At 43.1% G+C, this 17,935-nt stretch overlaps 2 protein-coding genes across 5 annotated transcripts in view; both read right to left on the reverse strand.

The window, feature by feature from the left end:
* The window catches only part of ATG2B (autophagy related 2B), a 40,286-nt gene extending 22,594 nt beyond the window's left edge, over nucleotides 1-17,692 (reverse strand). For 2 of the 4 annotated variants that reach the window (XM_083609109.1, XM_083609107.1), the window contains exons 1-11: nucleotides 16,995-17,692; nucleotides 12,098-12,260; nucleotides 11,598-11,750; nucleotides 10,898-11,000; nucleotides 9,676-9,838; nucleotides 8,273-8,452; nucleotides 5,166-5,262; nucleotides 3,949-4,131; nucleotides 3,318-3,472; nucleotides 1,843-1,951; nucleotides 205-466 (exon numbers count right to left, since the gene is read on the reverse strand). In XM_083609109.1, the coding sequence (XP_083465235.1) occupies nucleotides 205-466; nucleotides 1,843-1,951; nucleotides 3,318-3,472; nucleotides 3,949-4,131; nucleotides 5,166-5,262; nucleotides 8,273-8,452; nucleotides 9,676-9,838; nucleotides 10,898-11,000; nucleotides 11,598-11,750; nucleotides 12,098-12,260; nucleotides 16,995-17,156 (1,730 nt within the window). In that variant the 5' untranslated portion in view covers nucleotides 17,157-17,692. Of the gene's footprint in view, nucleotides 1-204; nucleotides 467-1,842; nucleotides 1,955-3,317; nucleotides 3,473-3,948; nucleotides 4,132-5,165; nucleotides 5,263-8,272; nucleotides 8,453-9,675; nucleotides 9,839-10,897; nucleotides 11,001-11,597; nucleotides 11,751-12,097; nucleotides 12,261-16,994 lie in introns of all 4 variants that reach the window. The other 2 variants (XM_083609108.1, XM_083609106.1) reach the window with 1 other exon arrangement.
* Nucleotides 9,989-17,935, reverse strand: part of LOC310746343 (uncharacterized protein) — a gene marked incomplete at its 5' end in the record, with an annotated part of 432,823 nt that continues 424,876 nt past the window's right edge. Inside the window, one exon of the mRNA XM_083580110.1 lies at nucleotides 9,989-10,201. The remainder of the gene's footprint in view (nucleotides 10,202-17,935) is intronic.

Raw genomic sequence — 17,935 nt, forward strand, 5'->3', positions numbered from 1 at the left:
AGTTCCAAGGTGTTCGGCAGCCAAGGTATGACTCTATAGTGAAATAATAGCTGTGCTTACACAAAGCAGCAACCATCAGTTAACTTAGCCTCTCAAGTATGTTCCAACAACACTCATATCAAATATTTACTGAGCAAGCTCAAGTTGTCACAGAGTTTATGCATTTTGTTTGCTATGTTATAAGATGAATAAGCAAAGTTGTACCTAAGGTGATCATGTGAACAAGCCTTTGCAAATACTTCTCGGAGGGACGGAAAATCTTCTGTTGGAAACTTAACTGGATCAACCTTTTCTATGCGGGTAAAAAAATCCTGTGCCATTGGTGTAAGTGGACTGGCATTCAATGACGTTTCAGGGGGTGGCAAAGGATCAATATGAAGCACCGATACTGAGAAAGCGCCCACTGCTAGTCGAAAAAGAAGTTCAGGCCTGGATTCATCCACTGAGACAGATCTGGATGGAAGAGCTAAAGGGAAGGAAAAAAATGTTTAAAGGTAATATACAGTAGGTCTCAGTGTATGTGTTGTGTATGTATGTGTATAAACACACTTTTTTATATATAATGCAGTCTCAATGAGTTCAATAGGACTAATTTTCAGGTAAGTGTATGAAGGATTGTATCTCTGACTAGTACAAAAATTGTTAAGTATTAAATTTGCTACAAAGATACAATTTTTTAAAAAAACCTCTCCATTTAAAATAATAAGTTGCTCTGGTTTGCAGAAATGTATTTTGGCACAAATTACAAATAAAAACAACACTTTCAAACATATGGTGGATTTCAATATGCTCAGATCTCCTTACAGATTACAGATAATAAAACGTGCAAAATTAACTCCGACTTCTTGCTTAACGCTCTGTTCTGAATGTATTCCCACAAAAGTAATACTCTCCTTTTAAACGAAAGCCACAGAAAGTAGTGGAGACTCTCAGGCCCAGGGGCAAAAATGGGCCTCTCTTTCTGGCCCTTGGGTCTGCCACACCCTTATTGGTCCTGCAGACTTTTGCCAGGCAGGAAGAAAGCTGGAGACACGACCCCCACCCCACCCAGGACACAGATGAGTCATTGGTTTCATTGTTCGGTTGTCTTTGCTTTTGAGGAACCACTGGAACCCTTGCCTTCCTTGAAAACATTGGCGAAAGGGCTGGGATTAGAATCTAAAGTGCTACTGCCTATTTTGGATTCGAAAGGGGCAAAAGGACTGAAATTGAGAAGCGTTTGGTGAAAAACGACTGGCTGTTTGTTTGTCATCTCTCTGGGTTAGCAAAACTTTCCTTTTATCCTTTTATTCAGTAAGGACATCTTTCCTGCTCTACATCCTCCTGACGTGCTTCTGCTTGGGTGAAGTGTGTCCTTGAACTGATGTCTCTTGGTTGCCCGGTGTGAGTGGTAACCACTGACTTATTCATTCCTGGAAAGCAGTCTTATTATACTAAGGTAAAAGGGGGTGGCGCTGTGGGTTAAACCACAGAGCCTAGGACTTGCCGATCAGAAGGTCGGCAGTTCAAATCCCCGCGACGGGGTGAGCTCCCGTCGCTCGGTCCCTGCTCCTGCCAACCTAGCAGTTCGAAAGCACAACAAAGTGCAAGTAGATAAATAGGTACTGCTCCGGCGGGAAGGTAAACGGCGTTTCCGTGCACTGCTCTGGTTCGCCAGAAGCGGCTTCGTCATGCTGGCCACATGATCCGGAAGCTGTACACCGGCTCCCTCAGCCAAAAAGCGAGATAAGCGCCGCAACCCCAGAGTCGGTCACGACTGGACCTAATGGTCAGGGATCCCTTTACCTTTACCTAAAAGTCACATTCGCTTCTGGCCCCAACCACCTTGACTTATTTACTTACAAGTCCTTCGCAGTGGAGCTGAGTGGATGACACTAGGTGTAAAGGATGAACCTCTTATGTGTGGCGGTTCCTGTTTGTTTTGATCAAAACAGTCTCCCCAGGCTGGCTGCTGCTAAAAGGAAAAAGAGAGAGCTGGTTGTTACACCTGTACATCACCTCAACTTAACTAATGTAACAGAAAATGAACCTCAACATACAGTGGTACCTCTGGATATGAACACTTCTGGTTGTGCAAGCGTCAGGTTACGAGCTGCGCTAACCTGAAAGTAGTTGCTCCCGGATGTGAACTTTGCCCCGGGATGCGAGCAGAAATCGTGCGCAGGAGGCACACTTACACTTAATGGTGCCTCACGTTACGAACAGTTACAGGATAAGAACGGACCTCCGGAATGAATTAAGTTCATAACCAGAGGTACCACTGCATATTATCGTTATGACATGTAATTTTGTAGTTCCGCTGTTTCCATACTTTAAAAAAACCCACTCAAAGGTTGCTACATGTTGCCTACAGGGAAAGATCAGTGGTCCTCTTTACCTAGTGCCATAGATGTGCACAGCAATTTGCAGAGGACAAGTTTTTGCCCCGAGAAGCTTGTACCCTAACATGGCTTCCCCCTGGGTCTAGAGAAAGGAAAGCAGGGGAAGAATATTTAGTTGATTCAGTAATATGTACTTAGAAATAGTTTCAGTAGGTCATGGGAATAGGGGGCTGTGCCAAAGGCTTCACAGGAAAAGTAGCTTTACAACTGTGGGAGGACGTAGGATACTAGTTGCCACCGTGAGATCAAATATGTGCATCTAAAGGGGAAGGGTCAAAACTCAGTGGTAGAAAGCAGGCTCTGCATGCAAATGGTCCTAAGTTTAATTCCTGATATCTCTATCAGGACTGGGAAAGATTCCTGCCTGACACATCCTACAGCCTCTGCCAGTCAGTGTAAACAATACTAAACTAGATGAGCCAATAGCCTGGCTTGGAGTGATGCTACTGCTCATTTTGTCAAATATAGTCAATACATAGAATTTCACAGAGCTTTAAACTGAAGCATTTCTTGGTTGCATTGTCAAATTATCTCACCCACCGGCATTGGACCTATTGACATCACAGCAAATGATGTCACACATGACATCATAGTGTCATGGTGAATTAGCGGAAAGATGTGAGGTTTCAATGTAGCTATAGTGCCTTCACGGAGATGCAGTTAAAAAAAAAAATCATCCTGTAGCAGACACTCTTTGGGATGATGGCTATAAGGGTATGAAACTGGAAGGCAGACAGCCATGCACAACAGAGATTAGTGCCACTGTTTTAAAAAGCCTTTTAAAAAGGCTTTCAGACACGACATATTCCCCTCCCTTCCTGCAGATCCTGGGGACTGAACCTGGGCCTTTCTGCATACAAGCAAACTGCTCTACCACTGAGCTATGACCTTTCCCCTCTTCATTTGCTCAAAGACAAACAGTTAAAGACAACCTACCACTGCAGCGCCATGGGGAGATCCTGCGGGCGTATTAGTGTATGTACTAGTCAAAGAAAGGTCTAAATCCATAGTTGGTGGGTCTCCAAGCGGTGGCAGAGAGGAAAGACTGTGAGACATCTCCATGTCAGCCATCGAGAAAAACACTTCTTCTTCTAATAGGAAAAAAATATATATCATCTTGTGTGATCTGTTCACAATGAAAAACATTTAGGTCAACTACAGCACACCAAAGCATGAATGAGATGGTAATGCTTCTTTCACCTATCCCACCTTTCCCTGGAAGGTGCCTGAATCACCTCTCATTCCGCCCCCGCCCCCACTCTCAAAAGCAAATTTACAGGGTGCTGCAGTGAGAAGGGAGAATCTGTGACCATCACCTACCTGCTCCATCCTCTAAGTCAGCAGTTCTCAACCTGTGGGTCCCCAGATGTTGTTGGACTACAACTCCCATCATCCCTGAGCTCTGGCCTTGCCAGCTAGGGGTGATGGGAGTTGTATTTCAACAACATCTGGGGACCCACAGGTAGAGAAAAGCTGCTCTAAGTTGAGCTGTACTGCAACTAAGAGCAAGTCTTGCTCCAAAGGAAAGAGGACACCAAAAAGCACCCTAAGATGTTCAATTGCTCACCCCGGCTTGAAGGAGTTCTGGCTGCCTCCGTCTCATAGAAACTCGGATCAGACTGTGCTCCTGTTGGCAATGTGTCTTTTCTTAAGTAGCGGTTGAGCTCCATCTGAATCCGATATTCATCTTCCTGCTGCATTGGCCGGTTTCTCCTATCTTTATTGCACAATTCTATTCTGCTAGGATTCTCTGTAATTGAAAACAGGGTGTGGCAACTTGACCTCCGATTCAATTCCCAAGCCCCAGAGACATCCAAACACCAAATAATTCCCCCCAAACAACAACTCATTTAGCTGTAAAAAAAATTCACACTTTTAAAAAAATGCTACCTAAAAGAAAACTAACTCCAAGCAACATTTCCATTTCACAAAGAAAGGCACTCAACAGAATTTGTGTGAACATTTTGAGCACTTTAGGTTGAAATGTTTTTCTCTCAATTTCAACCTAAATTAGTCGGAGGGCTATTTTAGGGTTCGTTTGGGGTTTTTTTAGAAGACAGGAAGAAATATGTTAGAAATTTGTGTACAAAAGGAACAATCTGGCATATAAGGAGGGAATTAAAGTTTCCTGATTTGAGAATTTCTCTGTTTAAGAAAAATCTATCAAGCATTACTTTAAAATACACTATTTACTTTTTGGCAAGAGATCTTGAATCTTCTTTTGTTGCCTAAACAACTAGCCCTCTGCATGGAAGTGTATGAGGAAGAAGAAAGGGAAACAAACATTTATCATCCCTTATGGGCTTTCAAAAAAATCACAACAACACTAACTGATGAAGACTAGATAAAGTCTGCATGAGAAAAATATGTTACTAATATTAATCACAATTATGGAGCTACTAAACTGGTTTCAGATCCTTTTGACTATTTCCAATTCTTATTAGCTGCTTTCAGAAAGAGGAACAATACAAATCTACTTATGAGAAAGTTCCCCCCTAACATAAGATTTTCTTTAGACTTTTTGAAATAAAAGTAAAGCTTCAGTAATTTAGGGCCAATCTAGTCAAAGCGTTTTAAAAACCCTTGGGTTTCAAAGGAAGAGTTCTAAGCATGTGCTTTCCTTTGCAGTTCAACATATGGGATTTAAGAGTGTTTAACTTTAAAGGTACACTTTGATACTGCCCTTAGTCTAGAGATTATTCAAAACCTTGGAAATAGTGCAGCATGTTTAATGCAGTGCTCACACTCTTTCTAACCACACAAGGCAATGCAACTTTGGCTCACCTGGTCCAGCGATAGCTGCTAACATATCCAGCAGAAGATGTACCTGTCTGGGTGACAGGAATAGGTGTATCGAATCTATCTCTCCATCTACATCCAACTTAAGAAGAATAAAGAATATATTCAAGAAATATGGATCAGAAGAATTCTTTCTTTCCAATTCTCGGATTATGTACTGTCTCATCATTGAACCAAAACAGACATTTCATTCCCAGCTTTAATTCCTTATTATTATTGGTCTGTATACACACTATATTCACCCAAAGACTGATAGGGTATCACAACACAGCATTTAAATTGTTCTGGATACCAGTATTAGGTCCACACTTGGATGCTTATAATGCTTACTTTGACATCTCTGCATTGAACAAGGGCCATTTGCATACTCAGAATCTACAAGGCAGTTTGTGCTTCTGGGCCTGTTTGTACAATTGCCTGACAATTTTAAATCTGTTGAGGTTTTCAACATTGGACTGGACACCTGTGAGATCTCTTCCCAGATCCTCGCCTACTACCACAGAAAGGTGAGCTTGAAAGGCCGATTCACACTGTAAGTTTTTTAATTCATCTCTTTTAAATGTTTGTAACCTGCTATACAGATACAACACATGAAACAGGCCAGCCATACAATCATTAGTAATGAAATTAAAAACACAACATTCAAAATAAACAAAGGCAGAATACTTGACTAACCCTGGTAGCTAAGATTGCATTGACAAAATGTTACAACATGTACTGGAATATGCTGAAAAGACCTGGACTTTCAGTTCAACAGTAAAATATGCTCTATATTACAACAGCATTGCAGCAGTTTCCAATTGCTGACATATAAAACTCTTGGCAGTTGTAGTATATGTAAGTTGCCAGACATAGCACAAAATTGTATGAAGATGCACAGAGACAAACCACTGTTTCCTCTTTAGCTTTCGAATTCCATCTCTCATTCCCACTCTGTAGAAATCAGAGCATGTTCTAATACCAACAGACTTTCTACAATAAAAACGAACAATATTCTGGGTCTTTATGACAGGATAAATTCTCTGTCTCTTGTTTTCCTTTGACCCAGTAATTTCTTCTTTTACTGCCTGCTCCTGCGACAGATGCCACTGCCAGCATATCCTGCCAAAAGGAAGCCCAAAAGAAGCTCTAAAAAGTAACCAATTCCTTCCAAATGGCTTCCAAAACATTTCATCTCACCATCTTTAAGCAACAGGGATCACTTAACTGAGTGTATCTTAGAGACAGCATTAGTTGTCTGTGAGCAGCAATTCCTCAAAGAATTGCTTATGTTTACATCAGAAGCCTTATCGCTTTCCTGTTACATGTAGACTTATGTAATGATGCTTTCTTGTTTTGGTTGATTTACACAATGAGCTAAATCCTGACTTGTCTGTTCATCCAAACCTAATCCAAGTTCATTATAACTTGTTAGGAGCAAAAATACTTCATGATCTATACCGTGCTTTGACACTGGTTTATGAATCTTGGCTTGCACTATCTGTGGTTTGTTATTATGCCTGAACTCTGCATCCAAATTTAATCCTATTTATTTACTCATTTATTTCTCACCTTTCCTCCAAAGAGCTCAAGGTGGTGTACATGGTTCTCTCCCTTTCCATTTTATCCTCCTAACAGCCCTGTGAGGAACATTAGACTGAGAGATAGTGGCTAGACAAAGTCACCAAGTGAGCTTCATGACTGTTTGGGGAATTGAACTCTGCCTGGCTACAGAAATGGAATGTGAGAGAGACGAGAAAATCAAACCCATCACATGGCTAAGAGATTCTTCCCAGGTATCCTTTCCCCACCTGCCTCTTTACTCACAAGCTCTCTCTCTCTGCATCTTAGCTGCCTAGTTCCACAGTAACCTTCTGAGGAAATTATTCTTATTTCTCTTAAAGGACGAAGGGTACTTTCTCCCAATTCTAATAATGAGATATATATTAACTGGGGGTTTTTCTCTCTCTTACCAAGCTGTTATTAGCAGTTCAACAAATACAATTACAGTTTCATCTAAAAGCTTCCCCTAAACACCAATGCCAACCCCATACCCATTTCCCACTAAAGTATTTCTGCAGCAACCCGTCTACCTCCTTTTAGATCCCAAGGACTCCAGTTATTGTTTTTCTGCTTGCTCACCAGTAATTTGACTACTGAAAAAAATGAACCATTATTGAAAGAGCAGGCACAAAATGAAGAAAATTTGTTCAGTACTGCTGGAAGGAAAGGACTAATACAAAAAGCTAGCAATCCTTCATAGGGAGGTACCTAGGAATGGGGAAGAGAGGGTCATTTTTTGACTTTGCTTTGGCTCAGGGTCATGCTGCAAGCCGCCAAGGATTTCGGAGATGAGTTTTTTACTTCCCCACCCTGTTTTTGCAGGTGGCCAATGGTTAGAGAACTGGCGATCCTTTGGACCCCATAAAATACTTTCATATAGCAGCTATCCATTCACAGGGGCAGTGCAGGGTTGGGTGGAAGACAACAAACCACCAAAGGCGACAGCTGTATATTAGGTTTGCTTGAATGTGAGCTGGATTCCAGCCTCTTCAATGTACAAAGTATGACTTAGCTTTCTATCAGAATGCAGCCACTGATGTATTAGGAAATCAAACAAAAACAAAGGTCACAGGGTGAATACAAACTGTGCCTGGCCATCAACTGACTAAAAGGAACATTCAGTAACAGCAGGAGCACCTGCATAAAGAGTGGCAGAGTGTCAGCTTCCAGGTGCCCACACTACGGTTACCTTGCTTCTGTCCTGGGCTGGCCTTTATGCTGAATCCAGGAGAGAGGAAGCAAAAACTAGCATGCAGCAGTTGCTTCCATGCTCTGGAAATTTTCTAGATGCTTATAAATGTCAGTTGTGGAATTGCCTGGAGATCTAAACATGCCTACCCTTCTCCCTTTTTCAGGCCCACCAAATTAGCCAGGAGAGCTCAGCTGTGTGCATCAAGGAAAAAGAGGAATAGGGAATAAAGCAAAGTATCACCTCAAGCCTTGGAGTAAAGGGGGAAACGCATGACTGCAATTTTTGTCTACAACTGAACTCTTGCCCTGGCAATCTGAACACATGTCTTTTACCTGTAATGCATGAAGCTACAACTAACCTTTGCTCCTGGAAGCACTTCATTTTGCTTTAATGTAAGGCTCAGTTCCATCCTTCCAATCAGCTTACATATTTGCACAGGATCAGATGGAGAAACCTCTGGCAAGTTTCTTGCTAACTGTGGGTGTGGTTCATACACAATTTTTGGGTTCCAGCTAGGTGAAAGCTTTGGTTCTGTTGCCTTTAAAAGAAATACAAGGAAAGGCATTAATTCCATAACACAAATTGACTATTTTATACTCTTAAATATGGCATCTCATTTTAATGAACATACTGATTGTCAAACTGCATTTGATGAACTCCTAGCATTACTTTGTTACATCTGTATCTTCTTTCCTCTAAAGACCTCCAAGTAGCAATTTTAGATTAGCAGCAACTCTTGACTTAGGCTACACTGAAAAATAGCAATGTTGCTCACTGAGCAGCCTTGACAGACTAGGGATTTGAACCTGAATTCCCACAGTCAAGAGAACATTCTAGCCACTAAAATCACGATGGGTATCCTCATTCAGAATTCGTTTACTATAATATTGTAGGGCATAATGTATAAATGGAATTAACCCAATGCTATAAATCTTGCTCAATTCAGCCCTCACAGAAGCAGAAGCAGAGATATACAACACTGCAAGGAGCGAAATAAATCTGAGAGTAAAGAACAGCTGGGCACAGGGTCACTTTCTGGGTTCATATGTCCAAGAGATAGCTAGACGAAATGCATGGAAGCAACTCATCGCATAGCAAAATATATTCTAGTACAGTGGTACCTCAGGTTAAGTACTTAATTCGTTCCGGAGGTCCATTCTTAACCTGAAACTGTTCTTAACCTGAAGCACCACTTTAGCTAATGGGGCCTCCTGCTGCCGCCACGCCGCCGGAGCCCGATTTCTGTTCTTATCCTGAAGTTCTTAACCTGAAGGACTATTTCTGGGTTAGCGGAGTCTATAACCTGAAGCGTATGTAACCCGAGGTACCACTGTAAAGGTAAAGGGACCCCTGACAGTTAAGTCCAGTCACAAACGACTCTGGGGTTGCGGCGCTCATCTCACTTTACAGGCCAAGGGAGCCAGCATTTGTCCGCTTCCACAGACAGTTTTTCTGGGTCATGTGGCCGAATGACTAAGCTGTTTCTGGCAAAGCCAGAGCAGAGCACAGAAAGGCTGCTTACCTTCCCGCCGGAGCAGTACCTATTTATCTACTTCCACTGTGTGCTTTCAAACTGCTAGGTTGGCGGGAGCTGGGACAGAGCAACGGGAGCTGACCCCGTCGCGGGGCCTCAAATCGCTGACCTTCCGATCGGCAAGTCCAAGCCGCACAGTGGTTTAAACCACAGTGCCACCCGCGTCTCTTAAAATATATTCTATGTTTCATTAACTATACATATGCATAGATCTAATTTTTTTTTACCAATTGTGTAGCTGAACACACTGGAGAGGATTTTGCTGATGCCAGAAATTCATCCCAGAAGAAAGAAACACCTGTGAGGTGTAACAATTTGTGAGCAAAAGCTGTGGGCTGATGCACATTAATTCCAGAGCATTCATCGGCGGTTTCATCGTAGTACATCGTTCTAGAAGGGTGGAAATAAAATAATGAAATACTTCTACAGCCATGTTGGACAGCGTTCCATTATTGGTTTTCTTAAAAGAGGCACTAGTAAATCTACAAGTAAGATTAGTAAAGGTAAGGGTAAAGGTACCCCTGCCCATACGGGCCAGTCGTGTCCGACTCTGGGGTTGCGCGCATATCTCGCTTAAGAGGCCGGGGGCCAGCGCTGTCCGAAGACACTTCCGGGTCACGTGGCCAGAGTGACAAGCTGCATCTGGCGAGCCAGCGCAGCACACGGAAACGCCGTTTACCTTCCCGCTAGTAAGCGGTCCCTATTTATCTACTTGCACCCGGGGGTGCTTTCGAACTGCTAGGTTGGCAGGCGCTGAGACCGAGCAATGGGAGTGCACCCCGCCGCGGGGATTCGAACCGCCGACCTGATGATCGGCAAGTCCTAGGCGCTGAGGTTTTACCCACAGCGCCACCCGCGTCCCAGAAGTAAGATTACCTTTCAATAATTTGGTTGCTGTTTACTGCAATTATTCAAAAGTAAATTTTTAATTTTAAAACCCACAGTGAGAGTATGTACAGCATGATCCTAAGCCTGTTTACTTAAAAATAAATTCACTGAGCCTTGCTCTCTAATTGGAATTGCAGTCTTAAAATCCATTGTAGCACTGTGACCCAAGAAGTCAGCACCTCCATGGAGAATTGAGTGCTAGAAACCTATTTCACTCATGCTGTAGCTATTGTCTATTCAGAACCTGATCTGATGTGCATCCAAAAGCCCATTTCTTCACATGCATTCCCTAGTAGCAGTTCCTCGTTTATGAAATGCCCTCCCTGGTGAGGTTACAAACATTCCTGTTCACCCACATATTTAGTGGCTGAAATATACTGCTCCTAGCAACCATGAATGAGGAGATTTGGCTGTTTTAAAATGCTTTACTGTTTGTCAGCTTAGACTCCTTAGGGAGAAAGGGCCGGACAGATATCAAATAAATAAAAAAATAAAACGAATTCTCACACACAAGGACAAGATAACATTCTAAGCTCTACTTAGAAGAACAATACTACTTACTTCTCAATGCGGATTTCAAGTGCTGTCCCACTTTTTGAGTTATCTGGCACATGTTCAATTCGCAGAACAGTGTCTAAAAAGGTGACTTTCACTCTCCTTAAAACTATAGTGAAGAAAGCAAAATGGAGGGGGACGTGTCACATAGAAACATGAATATAAAATATGATTTCAGCTATGCAGATATCTGTTGACTATACCAATAAAGAGAAAATAACATAAAATACTATGAGCCCTCTTCCCCTCATCACGTATGCAAGAAATTATGTAGAAGGAGCAGCTGGTATGTGCAGCCCTGAAACCACCTAGCTCTTCTTTTCCTCCCCAGGACAGGAGTAACTTGGGACTATGGTGCTGGGGAGAGAAAGAACTGCTGAAACATTGCAGGGAACACACAAGCTGGTTTTCCTTTTTAGATAATGACTGATGCATTTTGGTCCATGCATGCAGACTTGGGGGAAGAGGGATCACTTCCCCCAAGCAATTTCCACTGTGGACACAGCAAGATTTGCATATTGGTATATCATGGCCCAAATTTTAAAGCTGACTACTGTTACCATCAAACAGGGAACTCTTCTAACCTGAGCAAACTGCACATGGAATAAATTATCAAGGTCAACTCAGTTGGCAAAAGATCCCTCAGCTCTATGTAGTGCATCTTGATACAGTATAGTGTTTTGTAAGCTCAAAGAGTCCGTCGTACCTGTTTCAATTGTTTCAGCAAACTTTTCAAGCCCTTCAAAAGGCTGGGAACCTTCTCCTTGTTCATCTGTCAGTTTCTGGCTAAGACATTCTTTTGCAAGCTGCATACTACTAGTCATGAAGCTTGACCAATACATGGGCTCTGAACCAGAAGCTAGAAAAGAAGAGATAAGCCTCAGGTGCTTTGTCATAAATGGCCTTCAGCAAATGTTCAACCATAACCAAAGCACACGCATACAGGGATAAATTAGAAGCCCAGCTTCTGTATACAAGAATGAGAAATTCTGTGAATGGTACCTCCGAGCTGTGGGCGACACTCACAACAGAAGTATCAGCCTCCCCAGGAAGAAAGTAGTATCTGCTTCTCTATAATGTGCTGAAGTTGGGGTCACCCTGCTGCTTCGAAGAAATCAGTACTCACTGTGGGATGTCCCAATAGTCCACTAGTCAGAAAATTAAATAGGCATGACTTGTTTTTGTCAATGATCCTTCTTAACTTACTTAGTCGGGGTCTTGGCTTGAAGACCATCTCTAAGCCCTTCACTTCAAGTGCACAGTTATCTTGAAGTAATGAACCCCAGGGTACAGAAAGCGAAATTGACTGAATAAATCCCTCAGTGACTTCCAGAGGAGCATCTGCTGATTCAAGAATCTCATTAAGACTCTGAAACAAAGAGAAAAAAGAATCAAGAATTGCTTTGCATATTGCATAAGCAGCATATGATCATTTTTTGTTGATGCCCATGACATTTTATATCAAAAATAATGTAACTTCCCTTCAGTATTAAATACTAAAGTGAATTGTGGATCCGTGGTTTTGGTGAATATGTTATACGTCATATATATATTTGTGTGTGTGTGTGTGTGTGAGAGAGAGAGAGAGAGAGAGAGGGGGGGAGAGAGAGAGAGAGAATGAATGTATTTTGAGTAATTAATGTGCATAATAACTGGGAAATGTGCACATAAGCCTTCCATGAACTGCGCACATTTCCTGGTCACTATACATAACCCCAACAAGCCTTAGGGGAAGTGCATATCTCAGATGAACTTTGTACATTCTCCAGCCATTATGCATAATCCACAACAGGCTTTGGGGCATGTACATAACTTGGCTGCATTTTGTACATTCTCTGGCAATATGCACATTCTCCAATCGGTATGCATAGTCTCCAGGAAACGCTACCTTTTTCCTATTTCTTGTTTAGAAGTGTGCAATCTGTACTCCGCAGGTTACTTCTGGCAGTTTTCTCCCATCTTTTCCTTCATCTGCATTCAAGTTATCACCTCAACTATTTCATCACTCCAAACTCCCTGAAATACCATGCTGCCAATTTATCCCTAGTCAGTGTGGAAGTATACCTGGAAGCAATGATATTACACATGCAGTTGTCTTATTGCAGAGACACCAGAAAACCATCCAAAACAATAAGCCTCCCCAAGAGGACCAATTGAATTGCCCCCTACCAAGCATTAAGAGCTGCTAACAGCCTCAACTTTACCAGTAGTAATCTAGATCTATGGCAGACTCTATGGCATCAGACTGGGCATACACACAGCTACATGTGTTGGGTCAAAAATGTTTTGGGACAGCCTCATGGCAGACATTAAGGCTTGAACTGCTCCCCTGTGGATGCAGGAATCTCCCAAGACCTAAAAATTTTGGAGTCATCAAGTCCAAGACCACCTCTACCAATCAGGAAAGTTATGTTAGTAAGCGGGGTAGACAGACAATACAAAGTAACAGAATTCAAATATCTATCCAGAGAACACAGAAAGAGAGGATGCTACCCTGATAAAGTCTCAGAAATCTGGCTCCCTGGCTATCAAGTCTATGCTGATGCCAAATTACAAACCCACTTGGGCACTGCTGGGGGAGACGGAGACCAATATCACCTCCCTCATCCAAACAACACTGATATAGGTAGGAACATCCTCCATATGACAATGATGGCACTTCACTAAACTATACTGACTACATATCTGCTAATACGTACTCACCGAAATATGCTTGCATTAATAAAGTTCACATCTGAAATCAGGAATGGCTCTCCAGATGTTGCTACACTACAACTCCTATCATCCCTGAAGCTTGCCCAAGCTGGCTGAGCTTCATAGGAGTTGGAGTCCAACAACAGCTGAAGGACCACAAGTTAGTCACTCCTGCTGCACATGCTATGACAGGGTAGGAATAAGCCAATAGGCCAAGCTGGTGGCCTCCATATTATTTTTTACTACAATTCCAATCAGCCCCAGCCATGATGTTCAATGGCCAAGGATGATGAGAGTAGTAGGTCAAAATGATCTGAATGCCATCATGTTGCGGATAGTTAATGCACAGGTAGCCAAAACAGTCTCCTCCAGAATTCTGCACTATAACTCCATCAGCCCCAGCAAGAATGGCAAACATTCGGGGTTCATGAGAGTTTTACTCCACAACATCCAGAGGATGTTAGCTACACCAAAATTAAGGGCACTATATATAAATCTGAAGCCTGCTCCTTATCTCACCATGCATAAAGTTCCAGAGAGCACTATTAAGTGAGCAGTAATATTATTTAATTCTCAGTGACAGGGATTATGAACAAACTTGAACACAACTGGTACCTGTCAATACGTCCCCATTCAGTTTCACATCTGTATCACAATGCAGAAAATACTAGATTTTAATTCAATTATATTTCTTAAAAAGGCCTTTCCCATTTAGTGCAGGCTGTAGATTTTCAAGAAAGAAACTAAGTAACATCTGTTAAAATACTGAATAGGGAGGTTCCAGTGTGTTGGTTTCCTAAGCACTGCTTTACACGACAGTGGAAAAAATGCTCAAGAGACAACCTATTGTTGGCTGATCCTACCAATGATCTCTTTGAGTAATCTGGGTCAAATGTGATCACAATGAATAAACCTCAAATATCTACAACCAAGTGTGCCACATAATCCCCATACATTCCAGAAGACAAAACAAAACAATGGGTACACCTGGAGAGAGACATAATCAAAAATTCCCCTACCACAGCATACCAATTCCAGGACTGTAGCATTCAGGTGCAGCTCTCTATTATCACAATGAAATTATCCAGCTAAACTATCACAGCAGACATGACAGACAGTAACTGTAGAGAAACAGACAGAGATGCCCCAAATGATATGGAAGGTAACAGGTGAGTAATCTATTCTGCCCTGATTCACATGCCTCTACTTCAGCGGGGGGAGGGGGTTCATCACAGTTGGGGGTGACTTCTGGTTTTTAAAACTTTATAAGATGCATTTATACATTATAAAGAGAAACATTTGTACTATTTAGAAAACAGGAGGCATGCAAAATAGTCAACTCAAAACTGAAGAATCAGCATATTTAAAAGGCAGTTACTAATTTACTTATTCTTTCTAGCATAGCTTGCTGAAGGGAGCAAAGGTCCTGGGGTGTCCACTAGAGGATATTTAAATCAAAACATTCAAGGCTACCTAATGGCTATAAAAACTGAACTGTGCCAAAGGGTCATATGAGAATAACCTTTAAGCTTTAAGTCAGTTACATCCAAACTCGAACTGTTTACACAAATGCTGAACATACCATTTAAAAATTGTTATCAGGATTCACAGCTAGCCAGTGTTCTTAAAATATATGAACACAGAAAAATAGAACATCATAAAATTAAGCATCTTCAAATGGTAAAGAAAAAATGTTTTAAATTGGTCTCCAGATCACCTGGAGAGAAACAGAGCAGACTACATCCCCCCCCACAAACATATACTTATAAAAAATAGAAAAAATCCTTCCAGTAGCACCTTAGAGACCAACTAAGTTTGTTATCGGTATGAGCTTTCATGTGCAAAAGCTCATACCAATACCAAACTTAGTTGGTCTCTAAGGTGCTACAAGAAGGAATTTTTTTATTTTCTTTCGACTATGGCAGACCAACACGGCTACCTACCTGTATATATTTATACACACACATATAAACTTTGGGAGTACTGTACAACAACAAAATATTGGGGGGTGGGAATGACGTGGAAAACTGAGTTGACCACTACCAAGATGAAAGCAACCGCATAACCAAAATAATGTGCTTCCTGACACTTCAGTGAAGTAGACAAGCTAGTTTGTACAAATAGCACTCCATACCCCAATAGCCACTTAGCTAGAAGTTAATTGCTGACACATATGGACCCAAAATTTCTATAGTGTCAATGAATTAGCAACTTTAAGATTATGAGCATGTTTAAGATTACAGACTGAATAAGACACCTGTCTCCTGGCAAGAAGAGCAGTCTTTTCCCTTCTATCTTCTGCTTTTCCCTTTCCCTCAAAAAAAAATCTGATCAAAGCCCTCCCATAAGCTCCAGCAAGCATGGCCAATGGGCAGGGCTGATGAGATTTGACATGCAACAACATCCAGAGGACATCAGGATGGGGAATGCTGCCGTAGACGATCTATTCACTTCAATAACAATAATGAAATTCCCATTGAAGTGAATAGATCGTCTACGGCAGCATTCCCCATCCTGATGTTGGAGTGGGTAGGGAGAAGCATTTAGGTTACAAGTCCAAGTGTTTGGAAGTGAAATGCAGTGTTCACACAGAAAAAAAGATGACTACTTGTCAACTTTGGATCACCCCAGATAACGCTCATGCATTGAAAATTGCTCAATTATTGCAGCAGTAACCGTGACAGGAAGTTTAAACAGTTGGCTAGGGCATGTCTGTCAAAGTGAAAAGACAGCTTTTGACACTTGACAGATAGCAAGCTCCTCAGAGGGGATATATGAGGGGTAGGCAAGAGAAGATGTCATGCCATAGGGGCAAAAAAAGCTCATTCTATTCCAGATTGCATTATCAGAAGTATAGTGTCCAGATCCATTCTATGCCGTTTTAGTCAGACCACACTTGGGAGTACTGTGTCCGGTTCTGGGCACAATTTAAGAATGATATTGACAAGCTGGGATGTGTGCAGAGGAGGATGATCAAGGGTCTGGAAGCCAAGCCTTACAAAGCCCAAAACTGAGGGAGCTAGGCATGTTTAGTCAGGTTATGAGAGGAGATATGATAGCCATCTTCAAATATCTCAAGAGCTGTCACATGGAAGACGGAGCAAGCTTCTTTTCTCCTGCTCCGGAGGGTGGGACTTGAACCAATGGATTCAAGATACGAGAAAGGAGATTCCGACTAAACATATGGAAAAACTTTCTGACAGGAAGAGCTGTTGGACAGTGGAACAGACTCCCACGAGAGCTGGTGGGCTCTCCTTTGGAGGTTTTTAAGCAGAGGTTGGGTAGCCACCTGTCATGGATGCTTTAGCCGAGATTCCTGCATTGCAGGGGGTCGGACCAGGTGACCCTTGGGGTCCCTTCCAACTCCACGACCATACTGCTCCTAAGAGACGCGTGCAGCACCACTTACCCACTTGTCTAGGGGCACCTGTGCCAAGGAGCCAGTGCCTTGGTAGAGGTCCAGGGTGAGCTGCTCCAAGCTGAGCTTCTCCTGGAGGAAGTGGCCCAGGTACCTCTGCAGCAGGTACCTGCAGGCCCTCTTCTTGATGGACTCCGAGAAGGGCCAAGGCATGGCGGCTGCGATACACGGGCTGGCAGGCGAGGGGTCGGAGCTGCGGTGTCCGCAGGGAAAGGAGCCACCGGCTGGGCGAAGACGAGGAAGGGGCTGTCCTTCTCCAAAAAGAAAAGGCTGGTTATGAGGGCTGGGAAGAATGAGGGGAGGCCCGGCCCGCGGTGAGCCAGGCTCCTCTCCCCACAATTCCTATTCAGCGCCGTCCAGGAAAGCGGCAAGTCCTGAGGGAATTCCCGCGCGGACAATAACAAGAGGCTCCATCGCCACCGCCTCCTCACGCAGCAGCAGCCGCAGCCGCCATCTTGTCACCGCAACCCCGCCTTCCCGAGTGAGGGAGGCAAGGGGCGGGGCTTACGGCGGCACAACAGCCACGAGGGTCTCTCTCCCTTCTCATTCGCTGCCCTCACAGTCTCCTCCGACTGAGCTCGTCGCGGGGCCCGCTTATCGCCCCGCCCACTCGCACTCCGCCTCCCTATCAGCGCGCAGATTGGAGCTTGACTGGTTGTTGTGCTCATTTGGCCCCGCCCACGGGACCGTAACTACGCTAGGCTGGACGTCCCTCCCACGGGAGAGCGTCGTCATCCGTCCCGGCGCGGGGGGGACGGAAACGTTAGGGAGGGCGGGGCGAAGGAGGCGGAAATGACGCAGGTTTCCTCCTCTGAGCGATGTTGGGGAGCCAGCGCGTGGGTCGCCCAAGCTTTCTGTATAGAAACATTTCCGCATTTCATTACAATCTGCTTGTCTCGCTGTGTGGCTTTTTTGTGGTTTGAAATAGATTT

This window comes from Podarcis filfolensis (genome assembly GCF_964270895.1).
Source record: "Podarcis filfolensis genome assembly, chromosome: 1".
In the NCBI taxonomy this organism is placed as follows: domain Eukaryota; kingdom Metazoa; phylum Chordata; class Lepidosauria; order Squamata; family Lacertidae; genus Podarcis; species Podarcis filfolensis.